The following is a 19941-nucleotide window of genomic DNA, read 5'->3' as shown; positions in this document are numbered from 1 at the left end:
GAGCACCATAATATCCAATTTTTATTTAAAAAAAACTTTGAATATTTTGTATATATATAGGTTTGTGTATTCTTCTTTTGTTGTGCTTTGTATACTGAGGTAAGTATATGCAGAATACATCATATCCTTTGGTTGTATTTGGTGTATATTTGAGGTGATGTTAAACACACATATATGTATATACAAGTATATATAAATATCATTCAAAATAACACGAGTGATGGATCATTAGCAAAAAGAATTTCTTTTGTAATTCATATGAGACCTAAATTATTTGATAAAAACTTAACTCCCAATAAACTTCTTAAAAGAGGAGAATCCTCAGAGATAAGACGATGTAAAAGCTGTTTCGGATTGTCCTGAAAAATCAGTCCAGAAAAATCTTAAAACAAGAATTTAATCTATCAGAATTTCCAATCATGCACTTCTCTAATCTATAGCCCCATGTACCGCCCCCCCTTTTTTTAAGCAAGTAGTGGTATATTATTCTATCTTCAAAAGATTTTCTATGAATCTCTACATGCAAATGAGTATTTGTTGGTTCCATATACTAGTGATTCAGAGTATCTTAGCGTGGGGGGTGGTGATTAACATCAGGGATTGATAGGATACACGTTGAAAGATGCTGCCATATTCTGAGTTTCTCTAGGTCTGCTTTTTTTTTTTTTTTTTTTGGCTGTTACAATTACTGCATGGTTGAAGACTTGAGTAAAATTTCACTGCTAATTTTATAAGTTTTATACTGTCTCTGAGTGCACTCAGTCTATGAAATTTGGAATGTTTGGTTTTAGTACACTTTAAAAAGCTGAGACAATTTTATTTTGCCATTATGCATAACAGTATGAAGGTGAACAAAATCACACTTTTACCCATTACCCTTTGACTTAATCAGATCCCTAGGCTTGCAATACCTCTCACCAATAGGAGATGGATGTTGTATAAATTTTTATAGGGCTCTTGGATTCTAGTATTCAGTTTGTCTAGAGACCATGGCCATCTGAGGTAGGAATACTGCTTTGTACCATTGTTGTTTTTATACCTATGAGCAAGATATCCCTCCTTCCTATGATCATTGTGAAGAGAGAAAGCTCTTTGCTAACCTGAAGGGTGCTGCTAGGTAAACAAATAAATCATGACTACTAATATGATACATGTCATTTTTTTTCTAAAATATAACCTACCTCTGTAATTATGATTTGCTGCCATTGGATGGTAGACTGAGTGGTGGTTAATCTGAATCATTGAGCCTAGTAATTTTGGTTACTTTGAGTAATAATGATGGAAAACTCTGCTTCTGCTTTGCTAGTTCATGTCAATGGTTCCAGTGTGACTTTAAAGCCATCATCTAAAGAAAACCAGAACCCAAGTTTGCCCAACATGATGAATGTGTTTAAAATTATCCCATCTTCAATAAGACTGAGGTAGAGGTGTGAGCCAATGGCACTTTATTAAAGGATCCATGGTCTCCTCTAATTAAGTGAACCCTAAGTCTTGATTTGAGATGTGTGCTCCTTCCAGGGCTCTATTTTGATAGGACTAGATGGCCAGTTATTCTAGAAGTTATACTCAATACAGAACAATCCCACTGATTGACATGAGCTAAAATAATATGTCAGGGTCACAAATTGGATGAATAATATCTCCACATAGGATGGACAGGATTCTCTTTCATTTGGACAGGAGGAAATAGTACAAGCTATGGTCATCTGTTCCTATTGAATGAGTGATTGGTCTGGAGGTGCAAAATATTTTGGGGGGCTTTCCATGTAGCTGTGATCTCTGCCACACTGGGCTCAGTCACCATGATAAAACAAAACAAGGGTCAAGGACCTTTAGCTAACTTCCTATAATTGAGCAAGTGAATTTAGATTCTTTAGCTCACAGCTCTGGGACCTTATATACAGAACTTTGATATGATTCTATTAAATTGACTAATAGTGATTGAAATAGAGTAGGGGTCCAAATGAATCACTTCTCTCATTTCCCCTACCTGTCCTGTCCACAGAAAAGACACATTTTTCTATGGATTATCTAAATAAATGCATGGGGGGTAGTCCTCTACAGACAATGCAAAAGCTGAAGGGACGGAAGTCCCTTTCCTGAGGCACAAAGGTGAATAGGAAATGGGCACAATTTATAACTTACTGATTATCTTCCATTTAATTAAACAGTAACTCATAATATCTTAAATATACAATGGATGTTTGAGGTGTTTCTTCTCACTAAACTAAAAATAATGGGGCAGAGGTACCTCTTTTATAAGAAGCTTGCTTTAGCAGCTTCTCTTAGCCTTCTTGAAATCACCAAAGTTATCAAGTAATAGAAATTCATTTATCTTAGTATCTCCTAGCATTTTCATGCTAATCATAGTAGTTTATGCTTTTTCTTTTTCTATGTCTTGAACTTATTTTTAGTAATATTTTAACATGTTTTGCCTATATTTTCCCAATTTTGTTAATATTCTATGCTAATTAGAATAAGTACCAGTAAATGGGATAGCATTTTGCTCAATTCTATCCCCAGAAGATCATTCTTTGCAAGCCAGGTACCGAGTTAACAACTTTCTTCCATCCATCCATTCATTCGTTCTTCTGAAACTGCAGAATCCAACTCTTTACCTTCCTTAACTTTTCCTTAACTTTCCTAACTCTTCCTTAACTTTTCTTATTTCATTATGTAATTCAACTCTTTACTTAATTTCTTTAGTAAACCTCTTTATAGTTACAAATGCACAATTCCTATCAATTTCTTTAAGGGCTTTTAGGCAATTTTAGCTACAATCGCCTAGTTTTGTTTTGTTTTTATAAGTGATAGGCAAATACTAAAAAACAACACACAACAAAACCACTTCATTATGGGACGTTACAGATTTTAGCTAGCTGGATACTCTTAGAGAAGAAATCATCTATCTTTTCAAAATTAGCCTCTTTGTACTGGAAAAACCATTCATCCAGATATTTTGGAAATGCCCAAGGGATCTGGCCAACGCCAACTGTGGCACAGGAATATAAGAGAAACTATATCTGATAGACTTGATGCTTTTCTGATGAGCTCAGGATGTAACTTTTTATCTATTTGTTTTCAAATCACTCAAAATTAAGTCCATCTATTTTGTTCTTTAAATAATTTGCAAGTTTTGCTTGCCCTCTCAAAATTTCAGTATTTTGTATCTTTATAAATCATATGCTCAATTTAAGTTGACCTCTTCTAATCTGAGCACCCTTTTATTAGGTGTGCTTGCACTGAATTTATTTCTATATCTATCTTTTATACCTATTCTTGTTAAATTCTATCTTCAATAATTCTTTCCCTAACTTACTATAGCCTTATATAACTTAAATTTATTTTCATCAATTGATTTCATTACAATTTTGACTATTTTTCTAATTGACCTAAAACAACTGATTTAAACTGAAGTAGTACCATTGAATTTCACCTGCCTTCAGTTACTTTCTGATTTCAAGAGAAGTTTTCTTTTTGGGGAGCATTTTGGTATTCATTTTCAATTAGAATCCCAATCAGGGCTTGCTTGGTGCCCTTAGGTTGGTTTAAAAGCAGCAAACAACAAAAGATTAAATAAATTCCAGTTCTACCCATTTTTATTCTTTTCTGAGGATGGCCTAAAATTTCTTTAATCTGAGTTATAATAACAAACATTCCTTCCTACTTATCTCAAGTTTAAGTTTTTAAGTATATCATAAGAATCTATACTAAAATTACTATCACCACAGATTGATACCACAAAATTTCAGACTTAGAGATTAGCAAATCGGAACTTCTCTAATTTTTAAAATACCGAGTTATGTAATTTTTTAGACTTGCAACATTTTAAATTTACTTTCTCCTACAACATTTCCTAAATTTTTCTTACTGTAACACTTCCCTGAATTCCTGTTTCACTGAAACTCTCCTAAACATATCTCATGACTACTAAGACAGTTCTTAAATTAAACTTCAGCTTTCAATCATTCCTGAAGTTATTTTAAAAGGTCCCTTAAAAAGAATAACAGATTGAGCATTTTTTGATTTTGTTGTTTTCATTAAACTTTGGAGATACCTTACAGGCTCATCAAAATATTTTCTATAAAGTCATCCAAATTACAAATTAGAAATGAAAAGGATTTGATTATTTCCTTATCACAAATTTGGTTTCCAATTTTTAAAATCTTAGTTTTCAATTAATTTATGTATCTGTCTTTACTCAACTCCAATGTGGTCAGTGTTGCAAATAGAGGGAAAAAAGAGGGATTTATCCTCTTTTAAGCCTATTTTGAAAGTTTGTTATTTTTTTATAGACTGTTTCTTTTGGTTGGTCACATTAAAAGAAAAGGGCTTAGGTAAGAAACCTGTTAGCCATGAATTAGCACAAAGCATGAATAGCAATGACAAAACAGACACATATTTCCCATTCTTTTAAAGATTTTCCTGATTGTATAAGGTCTCTTTCTATCTGAAGTAAAAACTCACTATTCTTCAACTTGGTTTCATCAGACACACAATGAACATATAATAAAACACAATGTTAAATCAAACCTGAACTTCTAAAGTTTTTCTCTAGGAAATTTTGAAGCTCTTACCTGTCTCCTCTATTAAATATAGAATTGATAACCTGTCAACATAATTAAAAAAGAGAAGGATTATCCTAGGCTAACATTCTTAGAATTTATAAAAATGTAACTTAGTAACACTTTATTCTAATTTGTCAAAGGATTCACTCATTTTAAGTGTACTTTGTATTTAGTTCCTAATAGTAATTCCTGACAGATGGGAGAGCTTGTTAACTTTTCCTTTCTCTAGATTTTTTTTTAAAAGTATAACCACAGGAAAGAAAAACTGAGAATTAATTAAGCAATATCAATTGTTTACTTGTTCTAAATTGATTTTGGGAATATAGTCAATAAAATTCCACAGAAAGTTATGGAATTTCTAATTTCCAAAAGTTCCAACACAGTCCCTTAATAAACCCTTTGTGTTCTGAGACCTAACTTTACACAGCTTAATAGCTCTTTAGTCATTCCCCAACAGGGAGTCCAATTCTGTCTCAAATGGGATTTTGTAGGATGCTTTGCTCACTTTATACTCGACTCCATCTTCCTGACCAGAAGCATCAGTTCTTGGGCAGAAGTTTCCCTAAGAGAATTGGACTAGATTCCTGAAGATCTGCCTTAACCTTCTGAGAAGTTCCCCAACTAAAGGTCTGGAGATTACATCTTTGGAATATGAACAAGGAGCTCAATTTCTATCAGCCTGAGACCACCTATGTGATTTTGTCCTATAGCTAACTCAAAAACATTCAGGGATTTGCCTTGGCAATTCTTAATTTCTTAGGCTGATCAACTAGGGCCTAAAAGTCAAAATTTATACCTACTTTCAGAGCTAAAATTTTAGGAAGTTTTAGAGGATTGTCAACAACTAATCCAATACTAAGTAAATATAAGGGAAAATAACCTTTTCCCTCCCTCATCTCATGAATCTTCTTTACAAATCAGAAGGGGGTGAGATTGCACCCAGAATGGTCACATGACTTGACAGTTTACCATTATGGCTGGGAATCTCTCCCCCTAAGGCTATCAGTTCTCCCACAAATTACTGCTTTGTCAAGGTATTATTAGAAGTCTAGAGGGGAAAATTATTTTCCCAAACCCTACCCATCAAAGGACTGATTAAAGAATGGTTTCCCCTGTCCCAGAGTGAACCAATGAAAGTTTTCCCTCAACCAATTTAAAAGATTTCTTTACTAATAACAAAAAATGAGTTAACTACACTTTGCTGAAGGAATTTAAATGCAAAAAAATCTATTTTATCCAACAGGAAGTTTCTGTGGCTGGATGACTAAAAATGAGGAACTTGCAATTCCACTGCTGAATCTCCTTAGTCTTAACAAAATGAAAGAAAAATGGAAGAAAAAAAGAGAACAGGAAGCTATGTTTAAAAAAGTTAAAATTATAACCACATAATTTTTATAAAAATAGAATTTGAGTGTTCCAGAGCTTATTAATTTAGACAAATTAAGTCATAAGCAGTTTCTCTTAGTTTAACTGGGGACCCTTCTTAGTGAAAATTTATTTAGGGTAAATCAAGGCAGGATCATGCCTTGGCTGATGCCTTGATTTTGATGAGACTTACCTCAGAGTCAGAAAATTTGGGTGCAAACAAGGGGAGTACAATCTCTCAGGGCTGGTGTCCATTGGGGAGTCATTGATAATTCAACCTGGTGTGCACTTCCTTTTGGGGTCCCATACAAGGGCTGTCCAAAAAAGGCCTATTCCATCTAGATCACCAACATCGTGGTGATTAAAATTATCTAACCTATAAAATGATAGACTGAGGCAGACATTTGAGTAAATGGCACTTTATTAAAACATCCATAGTCCCCTCTAATGGAGTGGATCTGGGGAGATCTGACCTCTCTCCTCTTCCCTCTGCCTCCAATTTATTTTCCCAGTCCACAAGCAACACCTGTGTCAGTAAAGGCTGCCCCTGCAACTCCTTCAGATGTTCACAGATGTGGAGGCTCTTGGAGAATTGACCTGCCCCTTACAATTCACTTAGGTATGGTCCTTAACAATTATCTATTCTTTATAACCCTTGCAAAGATGTCACTGGGAGAATGACATTTGAAAGATAACACTTAATTTTTCTTAATGCTTCTTAGGTGATTCAAAGTTAGGTTCTAAGACAATACAGACTTATCTTCTTCTGGAGAAGAATTTTTGAGCTCTCTCAGATCCAATTTAAAAAAAAAAGCTTATAAATATGTTTGTGTATATTGATGTATTTTTATCTTTTTGTGGTGCTTTATATATTGAGGTAAGTATATTACGTATATATCATATCTTTTGGCTATGTTGGTATATTTGAGGCAAGTATAGTAAACATATGTATACATATTTTATATGCAAATATATATAAAATGTTTCTTTTTAAGATCTTTTTAAGATTTAAGTTTTCTTAAATGGATCATCAGCAAAAAGGAGAAGAGTTTCTTTTGGAGTTCATTTAAAGACCTGAATTATTTGATGAAAACTTAACTCCCCCAAAGCTTCTTAAAAGAGAATAGCCATAAGAAGATGTGGAAGCTGTTCTTGGACTTTCTTGAAAAAACAACAATTACAGTAACAATATTTTAGACAAGAATTTAATCCATATTTTAATTATGTATTTCTCTGAGTAATGATGCATAGGCCTAAGTGCATTTTTAACAAGTTGTGGTATATTATTCTACCTATCTTCAAATGATTTGCTGTGAATCTTTCTTTAAATGCAAGCTCAGTTATTTGTTGGCTTCATATACTAGTAATTCAGGATATTCTAGCAAAGAAAGGGGGGCAACACCAGGACTTGATGGGATAAGTGTGAAAGATGCTCCCATACCCTGAATATCTGTAATTCTGCTATGAAAATTTGGCATTAGGGTTACTGCAGTATTGAAAAAAGGCTTGAGACATAAAGTTTCACTAAATGCACATTTTACAGCTATCCTTCAGTTCTCTAGGTCTATGAAATTTGGGGTATTTTAAAATATGAAAGTTTTTTTTAGTGTTTTAGTCTCGTTTTTTAGAAACTGAAGACTTAATTTCATTTAATATTTGCCATCACACATAGAATGATTCACAAAATCAAACTTTTGCGCATTATACCCATTCTGACTTAACCAGACCCCTCTAAACTTGCAAGACCTCTCATCAAATGGAGGTGATGTGTGAATTTTTGTATGGCCCTTGGACTCTGGTCTTCAGCTTGTCTAGAGTCCAGCGACATGAACTTGAGTTGGAGGCCATCTGAAATGGGAATCCTGTTTTGTACCATTGTAATTTGTTTTTATACTTATCGATAAGTAATATAATAACTACTTACATTTTTTTCATTGGGAAAAGAGAAAACTCTTTACTAACCTGAAGGTTGCTGCTAGGTAAACACATGAATCGAGACTAGCAACCTCATACTTAGGTCATTTTCTTTTCCCAAAATATAACTTACTTTTGTAGTTAGGATTTGCTGCCACTGGGTGGTGGTAGACACAATTAATCTGAATCATTGAGCACAGTAATATTTGTTCCTTGGAGGAAAATTGTTCCTACTTTTCAAAACGATGTCAGTGGTTTCAGTGTAATTTTAAAGCCATCATCTAGAGTAAAACAGTACCTGAGCTTGCCCAACATGCCTAACAAATGGCCAATACAGGCTTTCTGTTTGAAGAAGTTGTCTACTTCCCATTGCATTGGTAAGCAGTCTTTTACCTTTGGGTAGCTTTCATTGCTAGGTTAATCAATATCCTCAGGATTATGGCTGGTCTTATGTCGAGAGACTTATGGTTTCATCCTGTCTTATTGCTGCCTTTTATCCCTGAAACTCCTTGAGTCCTCATGGTGCCACTGCAGAGATAGATGGTCTCTGTAGATTGGTTCCCCAAAAGATTGATGTCATGATACAATGATACAATATCTATCACAGGCTTTTGATGTCCTTTAGGGACATTCAGTTATTAGAGAACCCACAAGTAGATCCTTGTAATTCATGGAAATTGTAAAAATGTCCATTTCAACAGGAACGTTCTAAGCTACTAGAAAAAGAGCCTTTAGAGAAAGTGGTAGCACTGCATGTGCATCAAGACGTATCACTGGGATTTACTTATGAACAATCAAATATCTGCCAGCTTCAATTACATTTCTTAATCTTCTGAGAAGGCAGAATCTTAATCTGCTGAGGTGAAATCCAGCCCCAGAAGATGAGCAAGCCATCATTCTTAAGAAGCTCCTCCTCTGAGAAGAAACCAATATGCTATCCTACAGATGATTTATGCCAAGGGGAGAAGATGTGCTTTTAAAGCATAAAATATTGGGCAGGGAGGGATTTTTAAATGGCTTTTCAATTTTTAAAAAATAAACAGGGATCATTTGTCCTCCAGCACTGTGGAGCAGGCAACCCCTGGCTCTGTCAACCAACATAGAGAAAAGATAGGAGGAACAGTGAGAAAGTCTAGTAAATATGCCTGAATCAGAGAATACAGAGACATGTAGGGGCCTGTGAGGATGTAAATTTTTAAAAAGACTGGAAAAAGTTTTTCTTCTTGGGGAGTGATAGACAACACTCAGAATTTATCAAGAATAACAGGAGGGAAGGAGACATGGCCAGATTTGTGTGTGTGATGAGTTTAAATCACTGGCAACTACTGTTAGAAAGAAAAGAAGGGAAAACAGGCATCTGTTGTATACAGTTTGCAGTGAGGTGGAGAGAGGCTTTGAATTTATTTGGATAATATAATATGGTATATTTTTGAGTCAAGAGGAAAAAGGAGTTGGATGATGTTATAATTCAGAAGAGAGAATAATTGGCAAGCGACATGATGTGTGCTCAGCCAGAAAGGAAACTGATTTTGAAATTTGTTGGATGACTGGAAAGAAGGGAGCCACCCCAGTATTAGATGTTATCACTCTTAGGGAAGGGTTTTTTTCCTTTTTTTTCCTTTTCCTGTCTCTCCCTCTCTCTCTCCCTCTCCCTCTCCCTCTTTTTGGTCTTTATTGATTTTATCTAACCTCAAATCTATTCTGTTTGAATAAATTTCTTTTTCTTAATTGTTTGTTCCTTTTCATAATAGTTGTACTCTTTTGAGTAGATATGGTGAGATTTAGGTTCTAGGAAACCCACAAGCAGATGTTGTAAAACTTGGTCTTGAGAAAAGAACAATAAAAAGGCAGAAGAGATTGTGATTATCGCAAGGTCACACAGGTGAGAATCTGCAGAGCAACTACCGGCCTCTGGTTCCAAACAGACCGGTTTCCCCCACAGCCATGAGCGGCCTTGACATCAGCCTTACTTGTGTGAAGGAAGAGAGGAGTGGGCACTTACCCATTGGGAGAATGTCTGCCCTGGCTTGGGGGTGGGGAACTTGGGGGCTAAGGCGAGGAAGAGGCAAATTGCACATAGTAGGGAATTAAATAATGCGGGCTGAATGAACGAACACAATGAAACTTGCTGATAGGAAGCATCAGACTCTTTGGGTATTACTTATTCTAAGAGGAGGAAGCTTTCTGCGCTCTGCCAAATAAACTTGGACAAGTCATTCTCCTCCTTTAGGCCTCCTTCTCTTTCAATTGCAAAAGGAGAGATTCGAAGTCGATCCCCAAGGTGTCTTTTGGCTTAAAAAAAAAAACAAAAAAACAAAACCCGGGGTGAGTTTTATCTGACCACAAAGTCAAGAAATGAAAATTAAGCCAGAATGGAATGGACCGAGCCTCTTGGAAAGCGGGGTTGTCGGGGATGCAGTGGGGGAGGCTGCTTCTATACACCGTCAGAAAGGGGGAGACTGTGGGGAGCAATGGCCCCTCTTCGCAGAGCAATCTGGGGATGCGGAGCAGCGGTGGGAGCCTCACCAGGCCCTGACGCCCTGAAGCGTGCCTCGCGCTTGCGTCTGGGAGCTCTGGGCCTCCAGATGCGCCCTGCCGAAGCTTCGCTTCGCTCCGGAGCCCGGGGCTTGGTAGCGAGAGGCGGGCCCGGCGCCGTAGCAAGCGTAGGGGGTATAGGGCGGAGCCAGGTAGGGCTGGCCTCCCGCTCGGACACAGGGTCTGCCATCGCGGACCAGCACCGGCACCGCCACCCTGCGCGCGGACAGCGGCGGGGGCGGGAGCGGCTGGCCAGCCAGCTCCAGGGACGCGTCCTGCCGCTGCCTCTTGCACTTGTACCTGCGGTTTTGAAACCAGATCTTCACCTGCGTGGAGGTGAGCTGCAGCGCGCGGGCCAGGTGTTCGCGCTCGGGCGCCGACAGGTACCTCTGCTGCCGGAAGCGTCGCTCCAGTTCCAACACCTGCGCCTGCGAGAAGAGGACGCGGCGCTTCCGTCTCGGACGAGCCTTGGAGCGCTCGGCGAAGGGACCTCCGGGACAGCCCGTGCTGCTGCTGACTCCGTCCTCCGCTTCCTTGTCCTCTCCCGGGCCTTGCCCTACAAGCAAACGAGACAGGGCGGAGACGGAGAGAGGAGCATGAGCAGTCCAGTCTCTTCCATTCGCGTCTGGGGAGCCCGGGTACTTTCATTTCCATGGATGCTCCTCCTCCCTCCCCCGCCCGGGGCAGCCAGATTTAGAGCTAGAGGACCTAAATTCGAATTCTTTCTCCAAGAGGGAGTTTGGAGATGGTGAAAAGGGTATTATAACCGAGCCCAGACGTGGGTGCATTTACCTTCTGCTGGGGCACTCATAGCTGTGGGACTTGGGCCAGATTTAATTTTTCTCTTCGCTTTAGTTTTCTCATCTGTACAGTGGGGGTGATGACTTCCATAGTACTTTAGGAATTTACTACTATATACATAAAGCGCTTTATAACGCTTAAATCTCCACGCCAAAGTTAGCCAATTGCTAACTGCTTTGTGATCTTGGGCATTTCACTTCACTTTTGAGCCTCAGTTTCTCCTGTAAAGTCAGACGGTTGAAATAAATCACATCAAGATTTCTTGGCTGGTAGGAAGTGCTCAGATGAGGTTTGTACCCAGGTCTTAGAATTCCAGAGCCATCAAGTCATAGGGTGTGATCCAGAGCTAGACTATCGCTTCACCCATTCCTCTAGATATGGAGACAATAATACTTCTAGGGCCACAGGGTTGCAGGAAGGAAGGAGCTCTGTAAACCGGTCAGTGGCCTCCTAGGCACGATCTATTATTATTCTATAATGACCCTCTTCTCTCCCTTAAAGTCTGTCTCCCCCATGTATTCCTTATCTAAGATTCCTGGTTTGTCTGGGAAGGGACTCGGGTAGCTTGGGCAGGTGCCCAAGCCTTTCAGTTAAATTTCATGAGTTGTCGGCTTACAATGGGCAGCCAGCGTCTGATAACTGACCTCTCAGTGTGGTGAGACTGCTCCTGGGTACCCGGATACAGGTCCATTGCTAGGGAGGTTCTACATTTCTCTTGAGCTTGGTCGCCCTCTCCCAGCAAAGCCATTGGGAGAGGGCCGGGTCTTGGAAGAAGGCTGGAAACATAAAAAAAACAAACAAACAACAAAAAAAAAAAACCAGAAATAGCAGCTTCTCTCTCTTTCTCTCTAAGACATTGGGAAGTCCAGCTACCCGGGACCCCGGCTTGACTAGGAAAAAATCGCGAGAATCCCAGCCTTCCCTATTCGCCAGGGGTGAGTAGCCCTCTCCAAGGTGGGATCTCAGCTGCAGCTGGGCAGCTACCCTTCCCTACCCCACTGTCCGCCAGTAGTCAGTGTGCCTCCTTTGGGAGCCCTCCGAAATAGAAGCTCTATCCTTGGAGGTGGAAGGAGGGCAGTCCATTGGAGCACCCGGCAGCTGCGCTTTCCCACCCTTTCGCCCTCTGCCTCCGGTCCTCCTTCAGATCTTTTCCTGGTTCCCTTCGCTCCCTCTTTTATCCCCCTTTCCCCCCTTAACTTTTCTTGTCCCCACAGTTGCTATTACTTTTAATATGTAGCACTCACACGAAACAGATTTCTCTCTCCCCGGATTTCTAGCCCTTCCTCCCCAACTAACTCTCTTGATTTTATGAACGTTTATTTACTTAATAAAGTTAAGACCATTATCTACGTCTTTTCGTGGCACTTTCCCTGAGAGAATGGAAACGACTCCCTCTGCTTTTTCTTTGTGTTCCCCAGAACTTGGCCAGTGTCAGGAACTTAGGGGGTGCTCAATAAATGCTTGGAAATTAGTTATTTCAATGCCTCTGCTATTTCAACGCCTCCTGCCAGTACAGGATGTGCCAGGGGTTCCTAGGCACACCCTAAAGTCTTCAAATTATTTTGTGTCCACTTTCGACTCTCTTTTTACGGCATATATGCATTAAATTTAAAATGTTTTCGTTTCTTTAATGAGTAAAAATGTCCTTTACAACTGTGTATTCAATAAACAGAATCAAATTCCCTCCATTTTTGCAACGAACTGAGTGTCATTTTTTTCGTGTTCCCTCTCCACAGAATTCCAAGTTTTTTTTTTCTACCTCTTCTCCCCACTCCTTCCCGGGCATCAGGAGGCTTTTCTTTCTTTCTTTCTTTCTTTCTTTCTTTCTTTCTTTCTTTCTTTCTTTCTTTCTTTCTTTCTTTCTTTCTTTCTTTCTTTTTTTTTAAGGCAATTGGGGTTAAATGACTTGCCCAGGATCACACAACTAGAAAGTGTTAAGTGTCTGAGATCAGATTTGAACTCAGGTCTTGACTTCAGGGCTGGTGCTCCATCCACTGCACCACCTAGCTGCCCCTAGTCGTCTCTTTTTAAAAAATTTCTTGTGGCCTCTATATTTCTGTGTCTCTTCTGTGTCCTCTGTCAGCGAACACGCTTGTAGAATGGTGACCTTCCTCTTTCCTTTAGCGGCTGGGAGGCCCCCTCTCTTTAAAAGGGACTAGTCCCAAGTCACAGAGAGAAACCGCAGGTGACGGATTGAGGGCGGAGTGGGGCTGGGAGAGTCGGGCTCCGGAGGGAGAAGCCCAGGTGTGGAAGCCAAGGATTCGGATCCTCCACCTGGGGCGCACTGCCCGAAGGGTCGCAGCATCTTCGCCGCAGGGGCTGGCAGGGACCATCTGGGCCCTTTCCTCCCTGGTATCCCGTGCCCACCCGTGCCCAGAGGTCGGACAGCCTCTGCTTGGGGCCCACCAGAGTTCCCCACACCGGGAGTCCTCCACTTCGAGCTTATTTTCTTTAAGCGGCGCCTTTCTGCAACTTCTGGCTTCCGAAGGCTCTGGAGCCGAGGGACCTGGGTTCAAATGTCTCCTCGGCTGCTCGTTATTGGGCGCGCCACGGCAGACTAGAGGACTTTCCGGAGCAATTGTAAGAACGAATGGCCTGTCTCCTGAAGTCCCTTTCAGGACAGGATTTGCGCTTCTAGTCTCGCCCTCCGGGACCACGAGATTCAAAAAGATCCGGCCTGTGACTCTGGCCTCCAGCCCGAGGCCCCGCAGGGGGAGAGACGCTCCGGCCCCAGGCCGCCCCGGCCTGGGAGCAAACCTGGCAAAAGGCGCTTTCCCTCCCGGTGCTTTCCCTCGGCTTCTGGGGAATACTGCGTGGGGGGAGGGGACGGGAAAGAGGGAGCCGAGGCAGTAAAACCAATCTGGGCGATTAGCGTCCATTAGCCTCCCATTAGCCCCTGGATTTCCGAGATAAGGCCTGCGGGTCGCCAGGGCTGGGGCTTTCGGGCCCAGACAGACTGGGGAGGGGAGGGGAGAGGTTTGGCGGCGCTCCTAGAGATCCCGACGGCTAGTCACTGGGGAAGAGCGGAAACCTTTAGACCCGGCTCTGGCCAGACTCCTGCGGCTGTTAGGAAAGGAAGGAGATCCCCGCAGCCGGCCTGAGTGAAGGGCCTGGGGGCTGGGGGGCAGCTTCTGGCCTCAGCCTCCAGAAAAGTTCCTATGTGGTCCTCTCTCAGTACCTTTCTGATTTAGCCAGTCGTCGGCCTCTTTTAATTCCCAATGCTTAGCACAGGCTTAGAAATGATGTTTACTAATTTCTTTAACAGGTCATTTTACAGATGAGTAAACTGAGGCACACAGGACTAGGTGACTTGAAACACAGATAGGAAAGATCTGTGGCCATAAAATTATTAATTTCCAGATCATTTAGAATAATCACACCATCTGGAGGAATACTGTCTCCTAAATGCTGGAGTAGCATGAATGAAGGAGTCCTACCAAATTCCTTCTATGACACAGACATGGTACTGATACCTAAACCAGGCAGGCTGAAAACAGAGAAAGAAAATTATAGACCAATCTCCCTAATGAATATTGATGCTAAAATCTTAAATAAGATATTAGCAAAAAGACTACAGAAAATCATCTCCAAGATAATACACTATGATCAAGTAGGATTTATACCAGGAATGCAGGGCTGGTTCAATATTAGGAAAACTATCAATATAATTGGCCATGTTAATAACCAAATTAACAAAAACCATATGATCATCTCAATAGATGCAGAAAAAGCATTTGATAAAATCCAACATCCATTCCTATTAAAAACACTTGAGAGTATAGGAATAAATGGACTTTTCCTTAAAATAATCAGGCAGCATCTATTTAAAACCATCAGTAAGCATCATATGTAATGGAGACAAACTGCAACCATTCCCAATAAGATCTGGAGTGAAACAAGGTTGCCCACTATCACCGTTACTATTTAATATTGTATTAGAAACGCTAGCTATAGCAATAAGAGCTGAGAAAGAGATTAAAGGAATAAGAATAGGCAATGAGGAAGCCAAATTATCACTCTTTGCCGATGACATGATGGTATACTTAGAGAACCCCAGAGATTCTGCTAAAAAGTTATTAGAAATAATCCACAACTTTAGCAAAGTTGCTGGTTATAAAATAAACCCACATAAGTCATCAGCATTCTTATATATCACTAACAAAATCCAACAGTCAGAGTTACAAAGAGAAATTCCATTTAAAGTAACTACTGATAATATAAAATATTTAGGAATCTATCTGCCAAGGGAAAATCAGAAACTTTATGAGCAAAATTACAGACCACTTTTCACACAAATTAAGTCTGATCTAACCAATTGGAAAAATATTAAATGCTCTTGGATAGGGCGAGCAAATATAATAAAGATGACAATATTACCTAAACTAATCTATTTATTTAGCGCTATACCAATCAGACTCCCAAAAAACTATTTTAATGACCTAGAAAAAATAACAACAAAGTTCATATGGAAAAACAAAAGGTCAAGAATTTCAAGGGAATTAATGAAAAAAAAATCAAATGATGGTGGCTTAGCTGTACCAGATCTAAAATTATATTATAGAGCAGCAGTTACCAAAACTATTTGGTATTGGCTAAGGAATAGATTAGTTGATCAGTGGAATAGATTAGGTTCAAGGGATAAAACAGTCAACAAATATAGCAACCTAGTCTTTGACAAACCCAAAGATCCCAGCTTTTGGGATAAGAACTTACTGTTTGATAAAAATTGCTGGGAAAATTGGAAACTAATATGGCAGAAACTAGGCATTGATCCATACTTAACGCCGTACACCAAGATAAGGTCAAAATGGGTTCATGACCTAGGCATAAAGAATGAAATTATTAATAAATTAGAGGAACATAGGATAGTTTACCTCTCAGACCTGTGGAAGGGGAAGGTCTTTATGACCAAAGCAGAACTAGAGATCATTACTGATCACAAAATAGAAAATTTCGATTATACCAAACTGAAAAGTTTTTGTACAAACAAAACTAATGCAGACAAGATTAGAAGGGAAGCAATAAACTGGGAAAATATTTTTACAGTCAAAGGTTCTGATAAAGGCCTCATTTCCAAAATATATAGAGAATTAACTCTAATTTATAAAAAATCAAGCCATTCTCCAATTGAAAAATGGTCAAAGGATATGAACAGACAATTCTCAGATGAAGAAATTGAAACTATTTCTAGTCATATGAAAAGATGCTCCAAGTCATTATTAATCAGAGAAATGCAAATTAAGACAACTCTAAGATACCACTACACACCTGTCAGATTGGCTAAGATGACAGGAAAAAATAATGATGATTGTTGGAGGGGATGTGGGAAAACTGGGACATTGATGCATTGTTGGTGGAGTTGTGAACGAATCCAACCATTTTGGAGAGTAGTTTGGAACTATGCTCAAAAAGTTATCAAACTGTGCATACCCTTTGATCCAGCAGTGTTACTACTGGGATTATATCCCAAAGAGATTATAAAGAAGGGAAAGGGACCTGTATGTGCACGAATGTTTGTGGCAGCCCTTTTTGTAGTGGCTAGAAACTGGAAACTGAATGGATGTCCATCAGTTGGAGAATGGCTGAATAAATTGTGGTATATGAAAATTATGGAATATTACTGTTCTGTAAGAAATGACCAACAGGATGATTTCAGAAAGGCCTGGAGAGACTTACACGAACTGATGCTGAGTGAAATGAGCAGGACCAGGAGATCATTATATACTTCAACAACAATACTAGATGATGACCAGTTCTGATGGACCTGGCCATCCTCAGCAACGAGATCAACCAAATCATTTCTAATGGAGCAGTAATGAACTGAACTAGCTATGCCCAGAAAAAGAACTCTGGGAGATGACTAAAAACCATTACATTGAATTCCCAATCCCTATATTTATGCACACCTGCATTTTTGATTTCCTTCACAAGCTAATTGTACAATATTTCAGAGTCTGATTCTTTTTGTACAGCAAAATAACGTTTTGGTCATGTATACTTATTGTGTATCTAAGTTATATTTTAATATATTTAACATCTACTGGTCATCCTGCCATCTAGGGGAGGGGGTGGGGGGGGTAAGAGGTGAAAAATTGAAACAAGAGGTTTGGCAATTGTTAACGCTGTAAAGTTACCCATGTATATATCCTGTAAATAAAAGGCTATTAAATAAAAATAAAAAAAAATGATTGTACACATATTACCAGCATCAGATTGCTTGTTGTCTTGGAGAGGGGGAAGGTAAGTTAGGGAGGAAGAAAAAAGTTTGGAATTCAGAATCTTACAAAAATGAATATTGAAAACTATCTTTACATGTAATGAAAAAAATATTATTAAGTAAAAGGAAAAAAGTCACCATCAAAAAAAAATTATTAATTTCCAGATCATTTAGAATAATCACACCATCTGGAGGAATACTGTCTCCTAAATGCTGGAGTAGCATTCTCTAGAAATAGAAATGTATTTTAAAATATTTCAATATTTAACATTCCCTATATACTTGAGAATGTTTAAAAATTTGTCACCTCTTTTTTATTTTATAATGTTCTCAAATGAAAAAAAAAGTTTATCTTTTTAAGAGATAATCCAATGTGTAAAAGATATGGTGTCTGAGATATTACGGGCAAATGCCTCATTTCATAAAACAAGTTACTTACAAACATACTCTATACATGAAAGAGACAGTAGAGACTTAGATTGATGGGATACTTTTACTACTGTCATAGTGATGATTTCAGGGTGTAGAGATTGAAAGTCCCTAGATCTGTGCTTTTAACTTGAGAGACTCAAGGAGAAACCAACCCAGAGTTCACCAGTTGACAACGCTTTTTGACTTTTTGGGAGATGGGGTCTATTGAACATTGACAATGGTCACATGATTGTCACCCCCATATTGGCTTATAAGTCTCCACACAGAGTTAATAATAGTAAAGATTGAGAATATGGTCTTCAATGCTATCCTAGATAGTCGATCTCAAGTAAGCATCATATTCTAATCATTTAAAGAGATAATTGAAGGAAACTCCTGAGAGCAGAACTCATGTTGTTGAGTTAAGTATTCAGCTGAGTTTTCCCACCATTCTCCTTCAAAAACTTCAAAGTAATGCCTCAAATTGAATTTTCGAATGAAAGGACAAATAAGTAAGAATGAGTCATTCTTCTAGCCTAAGTTTAGAAAGAGAGATCTGTGACTGACATAAGGAGTAGATAATGACGTAAAACTCACATGGATGAAACATCAGCGGGTAGGACTTGGTGTTAATAACAAAAAAGCAGTAACTTTGGGGGCTCCCAAGTCAGAAATGTTAAGGGCATCTTGTCAATATGGAAACCCTTGTCTTAGCATTGGATGCTGGGTGAGATGCTGTTTGACAACTCCATTGACTATACTCATTTCCGAAGCATAGGTCAAGGGTGAGAAAGAGCACTTTTGGTCATGAGGAAATGGAAGCACTGAAGAGCAGTATTATTTCTGTTCACGGATCAGGGACCTTGAGGAACAAAATTGATTAGAATCCCAAAGGGATAAGGGGCCCTTCCAGGATAAGAAAAGGAGTTCAAATCAGAAATGCAGTGACCACATCTCTCACTGGACCACATCACCTTGGAAGGACTGAAAACTTTCAATCCCCCAGAACTAGTTCTGAAAACAGCAGTATGAAAAAGTCTGAAGCTTGAGATGATGCTCTTATCACCCCATGCACAACAGATCCAACGTTAACATCAAGCTCAAAATTTTAAAAAAAAAGGTAGGAAAATGAGAAAAGAGTCAACAACAACAACAAATTATAAAAAATTGAATTGGACACAAACCCCACAAGAATTCTAGGCAAAGCTAAAATGATTTTCACAAGCAAGAATGGTGAGGGGAAATTAGGTAAAGAAATTAAATCAAAGGAATAAAATTATGAAAAGAGAATTAAGAGTTTTGTAAAAGAGGCACAAAAATATTGAAGAAAATGACATCTTACAAGGCAGAATAGGTCAAATGGAAAAGGAGGTATAAAAGCTCACTGAAGAAAATAACACCTTAAAAATTAGAATTAGGCAAGTAGAAGAGAATGACTCCATTAATATTGAGAATCAATAAAATAAAGTCACAAGGATGAACAAATAGAATAAAATGTGAAATATTTCATCAGGAAAAAGCCTGATTACAAAATATATTAAGGAGAGATAAATGAATTACTGGATTACTGAAATTCATGACCAAAGAAAGAACCTAGACATCGCATTTCGAGAAATTATCAAGGAAAACTCATCTGATGTTCTAAAACCAGAGAGTCAAAGAGAAACTGAGAGAATCTACTAATCACCATCTGAAGGAGAGCTTAATATCAAAACTCTCAGGAATATTATAGCCAAAGACTCTGAGAGACGTATTTAAAGATCTCTAGTTAAATTTCACTTTACCCTCTGGGGTGGGATTTCAAAACAGTCATATATTTGTAACCACTGGCCCTCTCCTCCTGCCTTCCTCCCCAGCTTGGTGGGAGCTCCTCCAGACATGCCTCAATTTATCACTCTAAGTGGAGAGATCCATCTTACTAGTTCCTCTGGCCATTTCAGTTTCTGCTCTATGTTCAGCTTAGGCCCTCAGGTGGGGCTTTCTCACAGTCTGTAGAAAGAAGAGGAATGGGCTCAGAGTGGTCCTAGACAGATTGCCTCTCCATCTCCAGCTGTGCCTCAGTTTCTGCTCCGGAGAAGGAGGGTCCTCAGCATACTTCCTGCTTTCCAAAATGAAGTCTCTATAGCTTTC

General features: G+C 39.1%; 1 protein-coding gene across 1 annotated transcript; it reads right to left on the bottom strand.

The window, feature by feature from the left end:
• Positions 1 to 6506: 6506 nt before the first annotated feature.
• Positions 6507 to 11398, bottom strand: LOC116421237 (homeobox protein Nkx-2.6-like). The gene is made up of 2 exons (XM_031949657.1): positions 11175 to 11398; positions 6507 to 10938 (listed from the first exon to the last, which is right to left on the bottom strand). Exons 1-2 carry the CDS (start codon positions 11191 to 11193, stop codon positions 10370 to 10372), a joined length of 588 nt encoding a protein of 195 aa, XP_031805517.1. The 5' UTR covers positions 11194 to 11398; the 3' UTR covers positions 6507 to 10369.
• Between the last annotated feature and the right edge of the window lie 8543 nt (positions 11399 to 19941).

Source organism: Sarcophilus harrisii, chromosome 2 (genome assembly GCF_902635505.1).
Source record: "Sarcophilus harrisii chromosome 2, mSarHar1.11, whole genome shotgun sequence".
Lineage (NCBI taxonomy): Eukaryota > Metazoa > Chordata > Mammalia > Dasyuromorphia > Dasyuridae > Sarcophilus > Sarcophilus harrisii.
The sequence above is the reverse complement of the archived record's forward strand: the minus strand, read 5'-3'. Positions and strand labels throughout refer to the sequence as shown.